Genomic DNA, 14,351 nt, shown 5'->3' with positions numbered 1-14,351 from the left:
TGACAGATTGGGCAAAATTCTTGAATTTTGTCAAATGTCGGGGCTAGTCCGCACTAGCACTGTGTGTTCAAGTGCCATACTCTTCTCTTAACTGCGCAGAAAAGAAGCAGTGTGTGAACTATAGTGGTTTAAGTTTTTATTTACTAAATGTCCTGCCGATATTAATGATGGCAATTCTATCTTTTACAGGTTGCCAAAGTTATTCTTGTGTGAGTTTTGTCTCAAGTACATGAAGAGTAGAAGTATCCTCAAGAGGCATGTGGTAAGACACTGCACTTTCTTCTTGTTCAAGTTCAAACTTATTCAATCATGAAATTGATGTCTTTGTCCTGTTGTTTGGTTGTGGTTGGTGATTTGATTGATGAATCGTCATGTTTTACCTCCACAGATCAAATGTGGCTGGCACCATCCACCGGCCAATGAAATCTACCGCAAGGATAACCTGTCTGTCTTTGAGGTGGATGGTAATGTCAACAAGGTGAGACAACGTCAACAACGATCACAAAACATTCAATAATACTCACTGTATTTAGAAAATGGAACAATTTGCAGTTAGATGTGTAAAGGTTGGTTATAACAGGTCGTTTGGTGTAATATAGCCAGCTGCTGCTGCACGCATACCTGCAATAATATCATTGAAGGAAGAAACAGCAGTGGCAAACCAAAAAGCACTAAGTGATTGATAGTGTCATGAATGTTCTATTTTACCAGGAGATATCAAAACCGGAAGTTCCACTGCAGTACCATAGCAAGCCATTAGGGGGACCAATATCTAATCATTTTTAAATCTTATCAAGACCTACCCATCAAATATGAAGACTATATATATTAAGCCTTCTTGAGTTATTCTGTTGAAAGGACGACTGACACCCCCCCCACACACACACACATACACAATTGCTACTGAAAACATAACGTTCTACGTAAAAGTGATAAGGAACTATGTATTATGTATGTTTACCAACAATGTGTACTGTTTTTTTGTTTCAGATCTACTGTCAGAACCTGTGTCTGCTAGCCAAGCTGTTTCTGGACCACAAAACCCTGTACTATGACGTGGAACCCTTCCTGTTCTATGTACTGACTTTCAATGACAAAAAGGGATGCCATCTCGTTGGCTACTTCTCCAAGGTACCGTAAATGTCTTTACCTTTGCTGTGGTTTTATTTTGAAGTTGGAGGAAAAAGCAGGTTTTCATGTAGTAAAATAGAACTATAACACATATTTGCAGTGTTATGATTTCACAGTAAGAAGTTACTGCAAAAACTGAAGATGAAACCACTCCAAAGGTTTCTGCTTTTACCGTAACTCGCATTAAGGTTCAGTAACATTAATAGTAAACTCTGGAATGAGATCATTCCAGTGAGAAAATGGAATACAGCAAGAAAAATCTTAAGATTTGATGTGAATGTACTAATCTTTTCAAAAAAGGCTGACAGACTTTTGATATTTCAGGAAAAACACAGTCAACAGAAGTACAATGTGTCCTGTATCATGACCATGCCACACTTCCAAAGGAGAGGATTTGGACGCTTCCTCATCGAATTCAGTAAGTCTTCTCAACAGGGCCTTTGTAAGGCCACAGCAAGTAATTCTTATGGATGACAGGCATTAATTTTTGCCTGATTTCGGGAAAAAAAACAAGAAACTTTGTTGCCTTCTGACAGTGGTCACCATGCCGAAAATGGGCAAAGATGTCTGCTGCCATGCTGGAAGGTGGATGGCAGAGAGGAGACAAGAAAGGGCTCTGATTTAATGTTTTGTTTCTTACTTTGATGTAGTGATATGTGATGCTGGCTGTGTATATGTGATGTTCCCACTGAATCAAGACCATTTGTACGACGATTGAGTCAAAATTTTAAAATGTAAGAACCTTGTTTTTTTCGACCCGCCTTGTTTTTTTTTCGCCCGCTCGCATTAGATTTGGAGTCTGCGGAGGATGTCATCCATAAAATGTACTTGCTGTGGCCTAAACAGCATGTCTGTATCTGTATTATTTCTACGTCTGTGTATTATTCCTTTGGCGTTGGGTGTCAGTTTTGCACTGAAGTGGCAAAGGAGGGTTGTACAGTATAAGAAGGTTGTTTATTCAACAACCAGTGGGTTTTTACATCCAACATTTCTGTGACCATCTGTCACCTTCTACTGAAGCTAGGTGTCGCTGCTGCAATATTACAAGTGCGCATCAAATGCATTGTCAAGCACATTGGATGTTGACTAAAGAACCTTCTCATACAGCCAACCTGATGAAATTGTTCACAGGAATTGGACAATTGTCACGGCTTAAGCTGTAGTGTTGACTCCAAGCTTTGTGTACAACTGTAGGGGACGACAAGAATTATGTTTTATATTATTTTCAGAGAAGAATAAAACTGGCACAGAAATTGGTAGCTGTGTTTTTTCTACGAGGAGATTGATGTATTGTTTCTGTGCAGGTTACCTGTTGTCCCAGCGCGAGGGCCAGCCTGGGTCCCCAGAGAAACCCCTGTCTGACCTGGGGCGCATCAGCTACACCGCTTACTGGCGCAGCACCATCCTCGAGTACTTAGCAAAACACAAGGTAACACTGGCTAACATTGTAAACTGAATAGTCATTTTTAATTTCTTAAGTACAGTTTCTAAAATGGCAAGGTAGTCTTGTGGTAAGGGTTGTTGACTCAGAATCTGAAGGTTCTGGGTTCTAATCCTTGATAGGCCCCACTATTGTGTCCTTGGAAAAGGCACTTCACACCTATTTCCTCTCTTTTAAGACTCAGGTGAAAATGAGTTAGGGACATCCTTTGGATAGGACATAAAGCCGGAGGCATCATTTACCGGTTTAAAAATTGGTAAAAAAATAATTGGAAACAGATAAGAATTTACTGCTCTCAATGCAGAGGTTTTACTCCCTGAGTGCCCTGAAGTCAGTCTTTGTGATTTTCATGCGACTGATTGTTGTTTTACTTCCAGGGTGACCACATCAGTATAAAGGTCATCAGCGAGGCCACTGGGATGTGTCCACATGACATCGCAGCCACGCTACAGAGCCTCCATATGGTCACCAGGAAGGACGACAGGTGAGAGTTGGACAAAGACAGAAACCATTTCTAGTCATATCTGCCTTCGCAGAAGGAAAATATATTAATTTTGCTCTGTTTCTTCTTCCTCTTCCGTTCCAAGTAAATAAGGTCAATGACCTGGACCAGAGAGCTGTTACCATGGTAACTGGTGCTGTAGCAGACACCCTGTGGGATTACATTATGTAGCAAGTAGCAGGACAGTGTTTAAGTAAGAATAAACAGAGCAGTAGTTTGTTGAGCTAGACCATGTGAAGGTTAACATTGTCGACATCCTGAAAAGATGATAGTCAGCAGTTCTTCCCTAAATGTGGTTAATCTTAACCCTTGTCGTGCTGGCAATTTTTACACAGTATTTTGAAATAATTTGATGCCTTAACCAGGTCATAAACCCTTGACTTTTTTGCCCTGTGGTGGCGTAGTTACTTCCGCATTCGTTGCGTTTTCCTGCGGTGTGATGCATTGCGCGAGAAATACTCCCAAATTGTACATATACAGGGTGCTATATAGATGGTACTGTATGTGCAATCTATATACAGGGCTCGAAATACTGGGTGCATGTGCACCTTAGTGCACCCAAAATTGGAGCTGTGCACCCATTTTTTTCTGTGGGTGCACCAGTGCACCCAAATATTTTTGTAGTTGTAGATATTTTTGTACATATCAAATGTATAATACATGTAGTTTACAGGATATTCTTGGCATCTAAATGTCACAAAAATCATAAAACCTGTGTTGTAGTACTTGTTGAAGATTTTGAAGTTAGCTCCAATTTTAGATTCAAGCTCAGAAGTGAAGCAGTAAGACCTGTAATTAAGTTTAGTTTTATATGGTGGACCCAAAAAATTTTCTGTTCACCTAATTTTTTAGTTTGGGTGCACCACTAGTGCACCTATTCCTAAAAATGAATTTCGAGCCCTGTAAAGAAATGATTAAAACTGAATGTGCGTGCTGCCCCAGGGTGATGATCCGTGTGAGGAAGCGTCTGGTGGAAGAACACATGGCCCGTCTGGAGTCGGCTGCCGAGCGGCGTGCGGAGGTGGACCCTGACGCCCTGCGCTGGTCTCCCCTCATCGTGTCTAACACTGCCATCCTGGAGGAGGAGAAGAGTGCCGAGAGAGAGGTATGGAACCTGTTTGTTTATCTGTTTATCAGAATTCTCCACACGTATACAATGGAGAATTTACAGGTATTGATGTAACTACTCAGCCCCGAACTTGGATGATATTGTCAAGACCAGGTGAGTTTCCTTTGAAATGGTTTTCGGAATTCAGTGCACCTTGTTTTTGTGATGCAAATATAGTAAAAAGTGGTTGCACATATCATTCACATGAAGGTTCTGCACCCAAAAATTACATAATGCAGGGTTCAAGTTTTCACACAAGTTAAGTACCGTTACACTACCAGAAGTTGAAAATTAGTGTAGTGGTCCTAAATTTAATGTAGTGGTCACAAATAATACGTATAGCCTGATAATACGATACGATGTGCTAAAAGGCATACCTAAACCCAATTTTAGGTTCAGGTCCGGATTCAAGTCCAGAGGTTTAGGTTCAGTTCCGGACTTGTAAGTCTGGACCTAAACCCATGGCATATACAAAGTTGCATGTTGGCAACCTTGCAATGTTGTCTGGGTGAAACTTTGGCCACATAACATGGAGGCCGGTACTTGACGATGCCCGATGGCAATGTTTTCTTCGTTTTGCAGCAAAGATTTTACAATCTACGAAAAAAAGGGATATGTGAAATGGTCTTTGATGGTAATAAGTCTGGACTTGGTTCTTGACTTTTATTTTTTTTGGATTTGAACCTAAACATTCTTACAAGTCCGGATCCAAGTCCAGTGAACCGGTATGCATCACTACCTGCAATGCCCCTTTAAAACAAACCATTGACACTTTGATATGTGTACTGTCAGATGGAGCGTATGGGAGCCCTGGTGAGGGACATTGAGCAGGAACAGAAGGTCCACAGACAGCCCAAGCCTCACACCAACGTCAACAGAAGTGTCAGCAGGGAAGCAGTCAAAGAGAAACCCACAGACAAACAGAAGGAAGGACGTCAGTCATCCTCCAAAAAGGTAAAAAGCATCCGTCTTTCTTCATTTGACAGACTTTTGGTGCTCATGACAGACAAAAATGGGCCTGTAAGGATATGAAAAGAGATGTCACTAAACTAAGCTTAGTCTGTCGGCAAGATTTGCCCCTCAACATTAGGGAAATAGCATTTCAGAGGGTCAAGATTTCAAAATTTTCCCGGGAAGCATGTCCCCAAACCCCCCTTTGCTGCTCGATGCAATGTTACATCAAACAAAATGAAATGAAAAATATCCATTGTTTGTTACAGAGTAACAGGAAAAAGAAGTCCAGCTCAGGGAGGCACAAACACCACAAGTCCAACCGTAAGAACAAGAAAGCAGCCAAGCTGGAAGAGGGCACTTCTTCTGAGGCAAGAACCAGCAGCCCAGAGCGGACAGCTAACAAGTCCTCTGGTGAGAACACTTCTGACTGTCAATCATAATTAGCAATTCAACCAATGAGAGGATGGCAGTCATTGGTTCAAACAATGGGAAAATGGCTGCATGTCCATCAAATTCTTAATTATGCACTTAATGCACTTTTATTTTGCGTATCTACATTTGAGGTTGGTGGGCAGGGCTTTGAGGTCTACCTGAGGAGTCTATTTATTTTTGGTACTGCCAACATACAGCTAGAAGCAGCTTACAATACTAAACAAGCAACTGTTTTCCATCAGTGACATTGCATTTTTGCCTCACAGATATCACCATGGGATATGGTTGATTCAACTTACTACATTAAGAAATGACCAGGAAAGTGACAGTGATTGAAAATCCAGTTTTACTGCCTTGAGATTGACTTGGATGCCTTTATTGTTACATTGAGTATTTATTTTATTTTATTTTTTATTTATTTTATTCACATGGATTTTTGAGCATTGGATAGGAAGCACTTGTTGTGCTTATGTGAATCCGCTGCTCATAAAACATAATACAAAAGTAAACATAAAGATGACATAAAGTATAACATAAACATAAAATGAAAGTGGCTGGCGTACCAATACCAATACCAAAACCAATATAACATTAATAAGATTGGTCAAATCTTCCAGTGTGATGAATAAAGTTGAACACAATATCAAAGATACGGCAGTTAGTAGGGTATGGGAGGGAGGGACTACCTGTAAGAAGTAAAGTACATAATGTGGCGTCATCTGCGTTGAGTGGGTCGGAAGGGAGTATGTTTTCAAGATGAAGGCAAGATATGGATAACAACATTTTGGTCCTTTCAGTATTATAAAATTTGCAGTGCAATAGTGATCTGGTGTCTCATTTGGATGCCCACATTTGCACTCAGGACTAGTGATACAGTGATGCTGGAATAGGTGGTAGTCCATTGAGTATTTACATGGAATCTTGTTACAGACTGTGCAGACAGTTTGGTATACGATGGTGCAAGCAAGTCAGACTCTGGCCAGACCAAGAACAGGACCAAGAGAAGCCATCAAGGGCAAGGCAAAGGTACTAGCCATAATCAAGACTTCTTCTTTATTGTAACTACACTTTTGTCAATAAGATTCTTTTTGTGAATAATTTCATCAGGTTGGCAAGGGACTGTGTAAGAATGTTCTTTAGTTAACAACGAGGGGTTTTCACATCCAACACTAGTCACCTTCTTCAGGGCAACAGTGACTGGTTCTGACTTGTACTGCAGCTAGGTCTAGGTGTCGCAGCTGCAGTATTACTGTGGTCTCCTAGAGTGTTGATATGTGATACTGACATAGTACAGTACAGTACAGACATAATGAAGCAAGGTAAAGTTCTTAAGAATACTTTATCCCCCTTCATCACAGTTCATGATTGAAGTGGATTTTCTGATCCATTTGGCCTCCTTTTTCCTTCTATCTTGAATATTTTGTTTCATACCATTTTTTTTAAAGATGCTTTGATCTTTTTTTTTTTCTGTAGACTCGTCGTCCGCTCTGGACCAACACAACCATGTCAGCCAGGACGATGAACCTCCTCACAAGAAAAAGAAGGGGAAGAGCGACCGTCAGGGACAACAGAAGAGCAAAAGAAGCTCAAGTTCAAAGAACGAGCACAGGCACTCCAGTAAGAAACAAAGAGAAAGCAGGCACAAGTCTGGGAGGAAACCAGGCAGACCGAGGAAGCACCCTGTATCTGACCACACGTCAGCATCAGGCTCACACAAAACTGGACTAGTAAGTGTCTAGATTCATTATCATTTCCTCTTCATGTAAATAGTGACTGATTTTGCATCAATGGCAACATGGCTGTTTGTTGAAATTGTAGTAATAGGAGCTATAGGGATTTATTGTGATACAATTTTAAAAATGATTGTTTTTGGTTTTTATGTATTGATTATCTCTCATAGAAAGGTCGACTTATGAGCTACTGAATATTCAAGGTGAGCTATTTTTGCTCGTGTTCAAGGAAAGTATCAAATTTCATCAAAGTCTAAAAATAATGACTTGACATTTTGCAGGACGGAGAGTTTGCAGACAGAGGCAGCTGTTCGCTCATGACGCAGACACTGTCATCGGGGCTGGACGACGTCACCAACTGTCCCAACCTGTCAGACTGCCTGGAGGACTCGGATGAAGAGGACGACAGGAAAGAGACAACAACGGTCCCCGTTCCGGAGACGAACGGCAAGGAAGAGGAGGACACTGTCCCAGAGGAAGTTAACATGGTGCAGGAAGAAAAAGAACCAGAAGAAGTAGCAGAAGAGGAAGAAGAAGAGCAGACAGAGAGAAAAGACGGCCCTGAAGAAGTTGTGAATGGAGAGGAGGCAGCAGAAGTGTGCCTCAGTGAGCCTGAACCCTCCTCCCCACAACAACAACCAGAGGAAGAAGAGGAGAAGGAACAGGAAGAGGAACAGCCAGTGTGTTCTCCTATAGAGGAGGAGGTACCGGTTCCTCAGGTGGACACTGAAGGCAACGCTGCTGCACAATGTTTGGAGGACAGTATATCAGACACCTGTGCATCCACGCCTACAGAACAACCTGCTGTCACCATGACAGACCAGCCTTACCCCGTGGATACCCTGTCCCCCCTCCCGCAGAACACCCCCTCCCCGCAACCACAACCCCCCCAGGAGAAAAGCGAGGTGCAGGTTGTTCAGGTGTCGCAGGAGCAGGCCGTACCACCGGCGCCGCAGGAGCACAGCAGTCCCGAGAGGATCCTGGACACCTGCGTGCCCCCCAGCGCCCCCCAGCAGCTGCCTCCCAAACTGCAGAGCGACCACAGCGACTACGGCAGTGATGCCAACAGTCCCAACCTGGAGTCCCCCAGGGTGATGAAGCCAGCACCAGCAGACATCGCCGTCAACAGTGACCGACCATCTCCTACAGTCATCCACACCCTGTCCGACAGACCGGCTTCATGTGAACAACAACAACAACAACACACGGTAGTACAAACTGGAAACATGATGACCAAAGAACAGTTGTGTACGCAGACTGGACCGCCCAGTATCCAGCAGACTCCCACCCAGTCTCCCCACGCCGTCAGTCACCAGAGCACCAACCCGTCTCCGCTCAGGCCGGCCAGCGCCGGCACAGGGTCCTCCTCCTGTCACAACAGCCCCATGCTGCCCTGTAGTATGAACAGCCCTGCTGTGGACAACGGCAGCAACACACAGCCGTCATCTGTACCCAGTCCTTCTATGGGCAACATCCAACACCATGGGTCCATACAGGTACTAGTAACTATACAATATATATTAGAGTAGAGACTGCAGTCTGGTAGAATCAGTGATCCCAATTGCAGTCTTTGTGCTGTTAATGTGTCAATCCATTGAATCGAATTTGGAAAGTTCTGACTGTATCTTTACCAAGAACAATATTATTGTTGCGTGCTGTCAATAACACTTCAGGATTGTTGTTTCTAGAGGTACATTTGTAATTGTTTACTGGTTATGTTTTCTTTGCAGGACGGGAATACATACATGAGGATGAGCCCTGGTGTTGGACAGCAGCTGTCCTCTGGGTCAGCAGGTAGCAGCTGTTCCCTCTCTGCCAACACGTCCAGTTCTGCGCTGCCCCCTGCCTCTGGTATGGCCATGGTGGACAGCAGTAACACCGGCGTGGCGCCGGCCAGAATGATGTACAGTACCACCTCCGTGTCCACCAACTGTAACATGGCCATCGTGTCCAGTGCTGACTGTAGTCTGATGATGGATAACTCCCACTTACAACAAGGCTACAGCATGCCCATCCACACCACAAACTATTCCAGTATGGACCCCACGCACCACGTACAGCCTGCCGTGCAGAACTGTCCCCTGAACTACGGTCAGATGCCCGCACAGCACGCCCTCATGGAGACTTCTTGCCAAGTGTCTAACGCCTACCTGGGGATGCAGGACAACGGGACGGGGCCTGGCGGAAACCACAATGCCTACAGCAGCATGGGGACGATGTTACGCGGACGGGAAAGTCCCAACACGAGCACCAGCTTCAGCCTTGCCAAACTGCAACAGCTCACCAACGGCATTATGGACGAATCGCAATTACGTATGCCGTCTCCGGGCTCCTTGCACAACCAGCCGGGGATGACCCCTCCTCCTAACCTCACCCCTCCCCCTCCGCTAGCAATGACTCCCCCCTCCCCCGTGCAACGTAACATGACCCCTCCTGTCCACAACAGGTCTGCCCCCAGTCCCGGCGTGCAAGGCCACGTCATCCAGACCAACATGAACATACAGAACAAGTCCAACGTACCGGTTCACTTCGTCCCCCATGCAGCCGGCCCCACCCCAGCAATACCGCCCGCAGTACAGACCGGGCCCCGGCCCACCCCTCCCCTCCTCCCGCCATCGCACCATCAGCCCCATGACCGGCTACAGCGCCGTCAACATGAACGGTTACCGCCTGGCGCAGCCCATCATGAACAGCACGTACCAGCCCGTCAACCCCGCGTACATGGACCAGGCGGCGCGCGTCCCGGTCCAGATGGGCGTCATCAACATGCCCCCCCACCCCCCAACAACAGCTGCACCACACCCGCCATTCCAACATCATGTACAGCCCCGCCCCTAATCCGTACGCCATGAATGGCCGTCTGAACTCCATGAACACTGGTATGCAGCGGTGACTTAGGTCTAGGTGTGGAGACCAACTATCTGGGTATTAGGAAAGTGGAGATGGGACCTTTCTCTCCGCTATTTGTAGGAATCGTCTGCTTTGTTACTCTCGTATGTTTTATCCTATTTCAAATGTATCTTGATGAGAGAGCTGCAAGTGATGAAAAGAGTTGATTAAAAACCTGAGAGGACGACTTTCACTCGATGTACATGTCTATTGTTGAAGACTTCTCTTTTTGTATAACTAAATATTTGTGTATAGCTTACCCTTACCACATATGATTTTCCACGTTTTTCACAAGTTTCAGGGACATTTGCTAATTTTCACCTGTAGGTCATGAGTATGGCATGATTGACATGTAGGACATGATGGTAGGTAGTGGAAGCTGTTTAAAAGTTGTTCATAAATGGAGCATTCCATTGATACTCTGTCGAACATGATGTACCATATCTTGCTGTTTATACATGATAATTAAGAACTCATACATTGAGAAGTGACTGCTCGCAAAATTAAATGTGAAATGCAATGTTGCAAGTCTGTTGACTTCTGGTCATCTATGAAAAGACAACTCATTTTGCTCTAGAACAACTACCTACTTCTCTACAAGTTTTCAGTGTCTCCCACACGTCTCTGTTTAAAAAAATTGAGAAAAATGTTTTTGGAAAAATGAGGTCAATGATGCTTTAATATAGTCCCAAAATAATTCGGGAAATAAAAATGATGTGCCAAACTTTTACAGTTTTCATAGTTTTTGTCTGCAGATAGAACACTGGACGGCTTCTATGTATCAGAAGTTAGCTTGTTGCTGGGCTAACTATGCTGTCTAAATCATGCCCATCCCCAATTGAAACCACAAGTTCTGTAACTCATTTCACGGATGTTGTGGATGTGTTTTCATAGTATTTATTTTGTTAGGTTCCGGTCGGTAATACGAAAGTCAAGTTCAATATTGGACATTCTACAACTTTCGAAGCTCTGAAATCTAGGTCAATGTATTTTAGTAGGACGTAGCCAACATTAGTGGTCAATTTGCTGAAGCAATCTACAATAATACATTGCACATACACATGCCAAAAGAAATTACTAAAGAACTAGAAAGGTAACATTTGCAAAGCAAATGCATAATGCTTACCTTCGCATATGGTCTTTCTTACTCAAACACATTCATATATATAATCAGACACGAGTCTAAATCCCTCCTGCTATAAACTTGCAACACTATGTAACCCAACATGATGTTACCATGATGGTGACGTCTGGTTCAGGTCATTGATCTTATTTGTTTGGATGAAGAGAAGAGGAAACAGAGCAAAAACAATATGTTTTCTTTTGGTAAACATATATATTTCATTAGAACTACAGCCAAAGCTGTAGCATGGTGACCAGACCATAGTGGTCACTTCTAAGGCTTTGATATGTCAACATTTGATTTGAATATTATGCAGTGTTTCCACTTCTTGTCCTGATATACGTAAATACTTGTATAATATTTACTAGAATGTGATAAAATGTTGAAATAAATGAAATAGAAATATTTCTGTTGACAACATAAATGACAGAAATATTGCCAAAAAAAGTACCATTTTCAGACGCTCGTACTACCCGCTGTAGGAGTTCTCGTCTCAAAATGAGCATATGCCTGACTAAAACGATTATTCCCTGATATATCCGTGATATTTAAGTAGTCAGGAGAGGCCTCAGCGTCAAGAACAAGAGCTGGAAAGACCTGGAGTAAAACCCCCATAAGAGCCCATCGCGTTTCCCAAGTGGCCAAATCTGGGAATGAGCGAGGCTTCCTTCCGAACGGGTGCTTCAAAACGGGGGTGTGATAGGGGATGAATGTACGCTTTTTCAATTTTAGGAAAATGAAACTTTTGGCATTTTTCGGCCTCCTTGTTTTCAGAGTATAACGTTACCCCGTATGGTCTCCTCTCTATTCCTACTTATTGCCTTTGACCAAATTTCCTTTATTCTCAACTTACACGTAAAAATGTGATTTTGCGATCAGCTGATCGCTTGCAGAAATGGTCACAGTCTTGACAGGAGTGAATTTTCCGTGTCGATCATATTACCATATGAATGGAAACCAAGCAGATGCATGGTGGAAGGCAGAATCGTAACAGCTTGGGGATTGCCATAGTTATACGCCTGACAGAGGCTCTGTTTCCATTCATATGATATTGAGATCGACACTGAAAAATTCACAAATTGATTTCCTTCGTATATTGCAGTCGCGTCGGTGTATTAATATTCAGTTTGTAGTCATGAAGGGTCAAACTGAAGCTATCCCTGTCCTTGGTGCTGAAAGCCATCCCCACATAATGCCCCCCTCCCCTGTTCGTAAGAATATTACGTGGTTGCCGAGCATTTTCACCTCCCCTAGCCTCATAAATCGACTCCTTTTCTTTGTAGAGGTAGTTCTTACGACTCAGTAGCTTATCTGGGGGAAAATAACTGCCTAAAATAGTCCTATTCGTCCGAAAATTCATCGTAACTTCAGTTGTTTACATGAAAAGTAAAGCTGCTTTATAGCTTCGAGTCTGTTGTCCATATTTGGTCAAAGAGGCAGACGTCATACTTGTTTCTCTTTATTATCCAATCAGGCTCGACGACGCAAACACGTAAATATGATGAGAACCAATCAGCATCAAGGATACATCGGTTAATGACCCTCTGCGCCATGTATCAAAAGCGACTTCTAGCAGTCGGTGAAATTATTGCATGTAAAAATCTCCTCAAGTACCTGCAATAATTCCAGGAACTGCTAGAGGCCCTCATTGACACGTGTGATGAATTGCATTATGGCGCCTGTGGATGCATCACACATCAACTAAAACGTGAGGGAGTAAATTTTGTAAAGAAGGGTTCACGTTTGCCAGGGATGGAAAGATTCTTCTGGACACCTCAGGCATGAATTATTACACTTCTAGAAAGGGTTTGGTGGAAAAACTGGAACAAAAGTTTATGCGTTTATGCGTTTTATTGATGTTTGTTTAATTTTTCGTTACTAAACAAATTTTCTTTGATTTTGTTCTTACTATCAGTTCCAACCGTCCAGAAAACAACTAGACGTGAAGAATGGATCATATAGAAAATATTGCAACAACTAGTTCTGTAATTGCTTGCGCTATTTTTACTTTTAACGCCAATGTTTACACCCATTCCTGCCTATATTTAACCCAGCATATCTACACAGTTCGCCCGGAGGATTACGTAACTACATCGCATGACGTAATGTGGCACCTGGACTTAATGTATGCATACTTTTGAGCCTCGTTATAAGACGAAATCCGCTGTTTTGATTGGTCTTCCTTATAATTGAATCAATGCTCAGCTAAAACCTATCAAATAACCATTTTATTAAATAACGTTTGAAAATCTAAGACTTGCTTCGTCAGGAGCGTCCTCTTAGTCACAAATTGCGGACGTTTCGGTTATATTCGGCTATATTTTGTAACTTTATAATCTTATCGTTGATACTAACTATGATATGGGAAGAATTGGATTTTCAGTTTAACAATCGTCGATAAAGAGAAATAAACACTCAAAGATCGAAGTACACAAATGAAATATTTCTATCTACACGCATGTCGCTTGACATTTACTCTTGTTGTACGGAGTTTCCGTATTGGAATCCCTAGAGGCAACTGTCGCAATGACTGTAATGTTTGTAATTTGTCACCTACTACTAGCTAGAAAATGTTCTTATCGCAATCAGAAGATAAATGGGTATAAAAATCATTTATAAAATTACTAACGTGTGTTTTCCTCGAGGCCTCCTTCAGTAAAATGAAGGAGGATAGAAAAATTGAGAATTTCAAATTCGTAAGATTAAAGCCAGAATTAACACAGCGTATTTTTCTGGCCTGCGTGTGTGGTGATTTCCTATTGGCCTGTCATTAATCTTATATGTTAACTTGATTATCGAATGCAAATTTTGCTCGTGATTTACAGGTGGCATGACACATGTGCGTGAAACACGCCTTTCCAAGATGGCGAGTGTGCATGAAAGGGAAGAACGAGCTGGGTAAAAATTCTGCCCAGGAAGACGCGCCACGTCCGCTTTGGCGGTAAGTTGTACTTTCTTCTTCTTCTTCTTCCGTAAACGACCGCCTTCGACTTGCAGAAGATTATGTCGTTCCAGGGTGTACTGCGCAAGGGGCCCGGGGG

The 14,351-nt window shown here is 43.0% G+C and overlaps 1 protein-coding gene across 4 annotated transcripts in view; it reads left to right on the top strand.

Annotated features, from left to right (window-relative positions):
• The window catches only part of LOC109485476 (histone acetyltransferase KAT6B-like), a 24,512-nt gene extending 13,797 nt beyond the window's left edge, over positions 1 to 10,715 (top strand). For all 4 annotated transcript variants that reach the window (XM_019789124.1, XM_019789128.1, XM_019789126.1 and 1 more), the window contains exons 17-23: positions 4,017 to 4,179; positions 4,975 to 5,136; positions 5,403 to 5,547; positions 6,499 to 6,594; positions 7,042 to 7,295; positions 7,580 to 8,794; positions 9,029 to 10,715. In XM_019789124.1, the coding sequence (XP_019644683.1) occupies positions 4,017 to 4,179; positions 4,975 to 5,136; positions 5,403 to 5,547; positions 6,499 to 6,594; positions 7,042 to 7,295; positions 7,580 to 8,794; positions 9,029 to 10,150 (3,157 nt within the window). In that variant the 3' untranslated portion in view covers positions 10,151 to 10,715. The remainder of the gene's footprint in view (positions 1 to 4,016; positions 4,180 to 4,974; positions 5,137 to 5,402; positions 5,548 to 6,498; positions 6,595 to 7,041; positions 7,296 to 7,579; positions 8,795 to 9,028) is intronic.
• Positions 10,716 to 14,351: the final 3,636 nt, after the last annotated feature.

Source organism: Branchiostoma belcheri, unplaced genomic scaffold, assembly GCF_001625305.1.
Source record: "Branchiostoma belcheri isolate BF01 breed outbred unplaced genomic scaffold, Haploidv18h27 scaffold76, whole genome shotgun sequence".
Taxonomy (NCBI): domain Eukaryota; kingdom Metazoa; phylum Chordata; class Leptocardii; order Amphioxiformes; family Branchiostomatidae; genus Branchiostoma; species Branchiostoma belcheri.
Note: the sequence above shows the minus strand (reverse complement) of the source record. Positions and strands in the feature narration are given on the sequence as shown.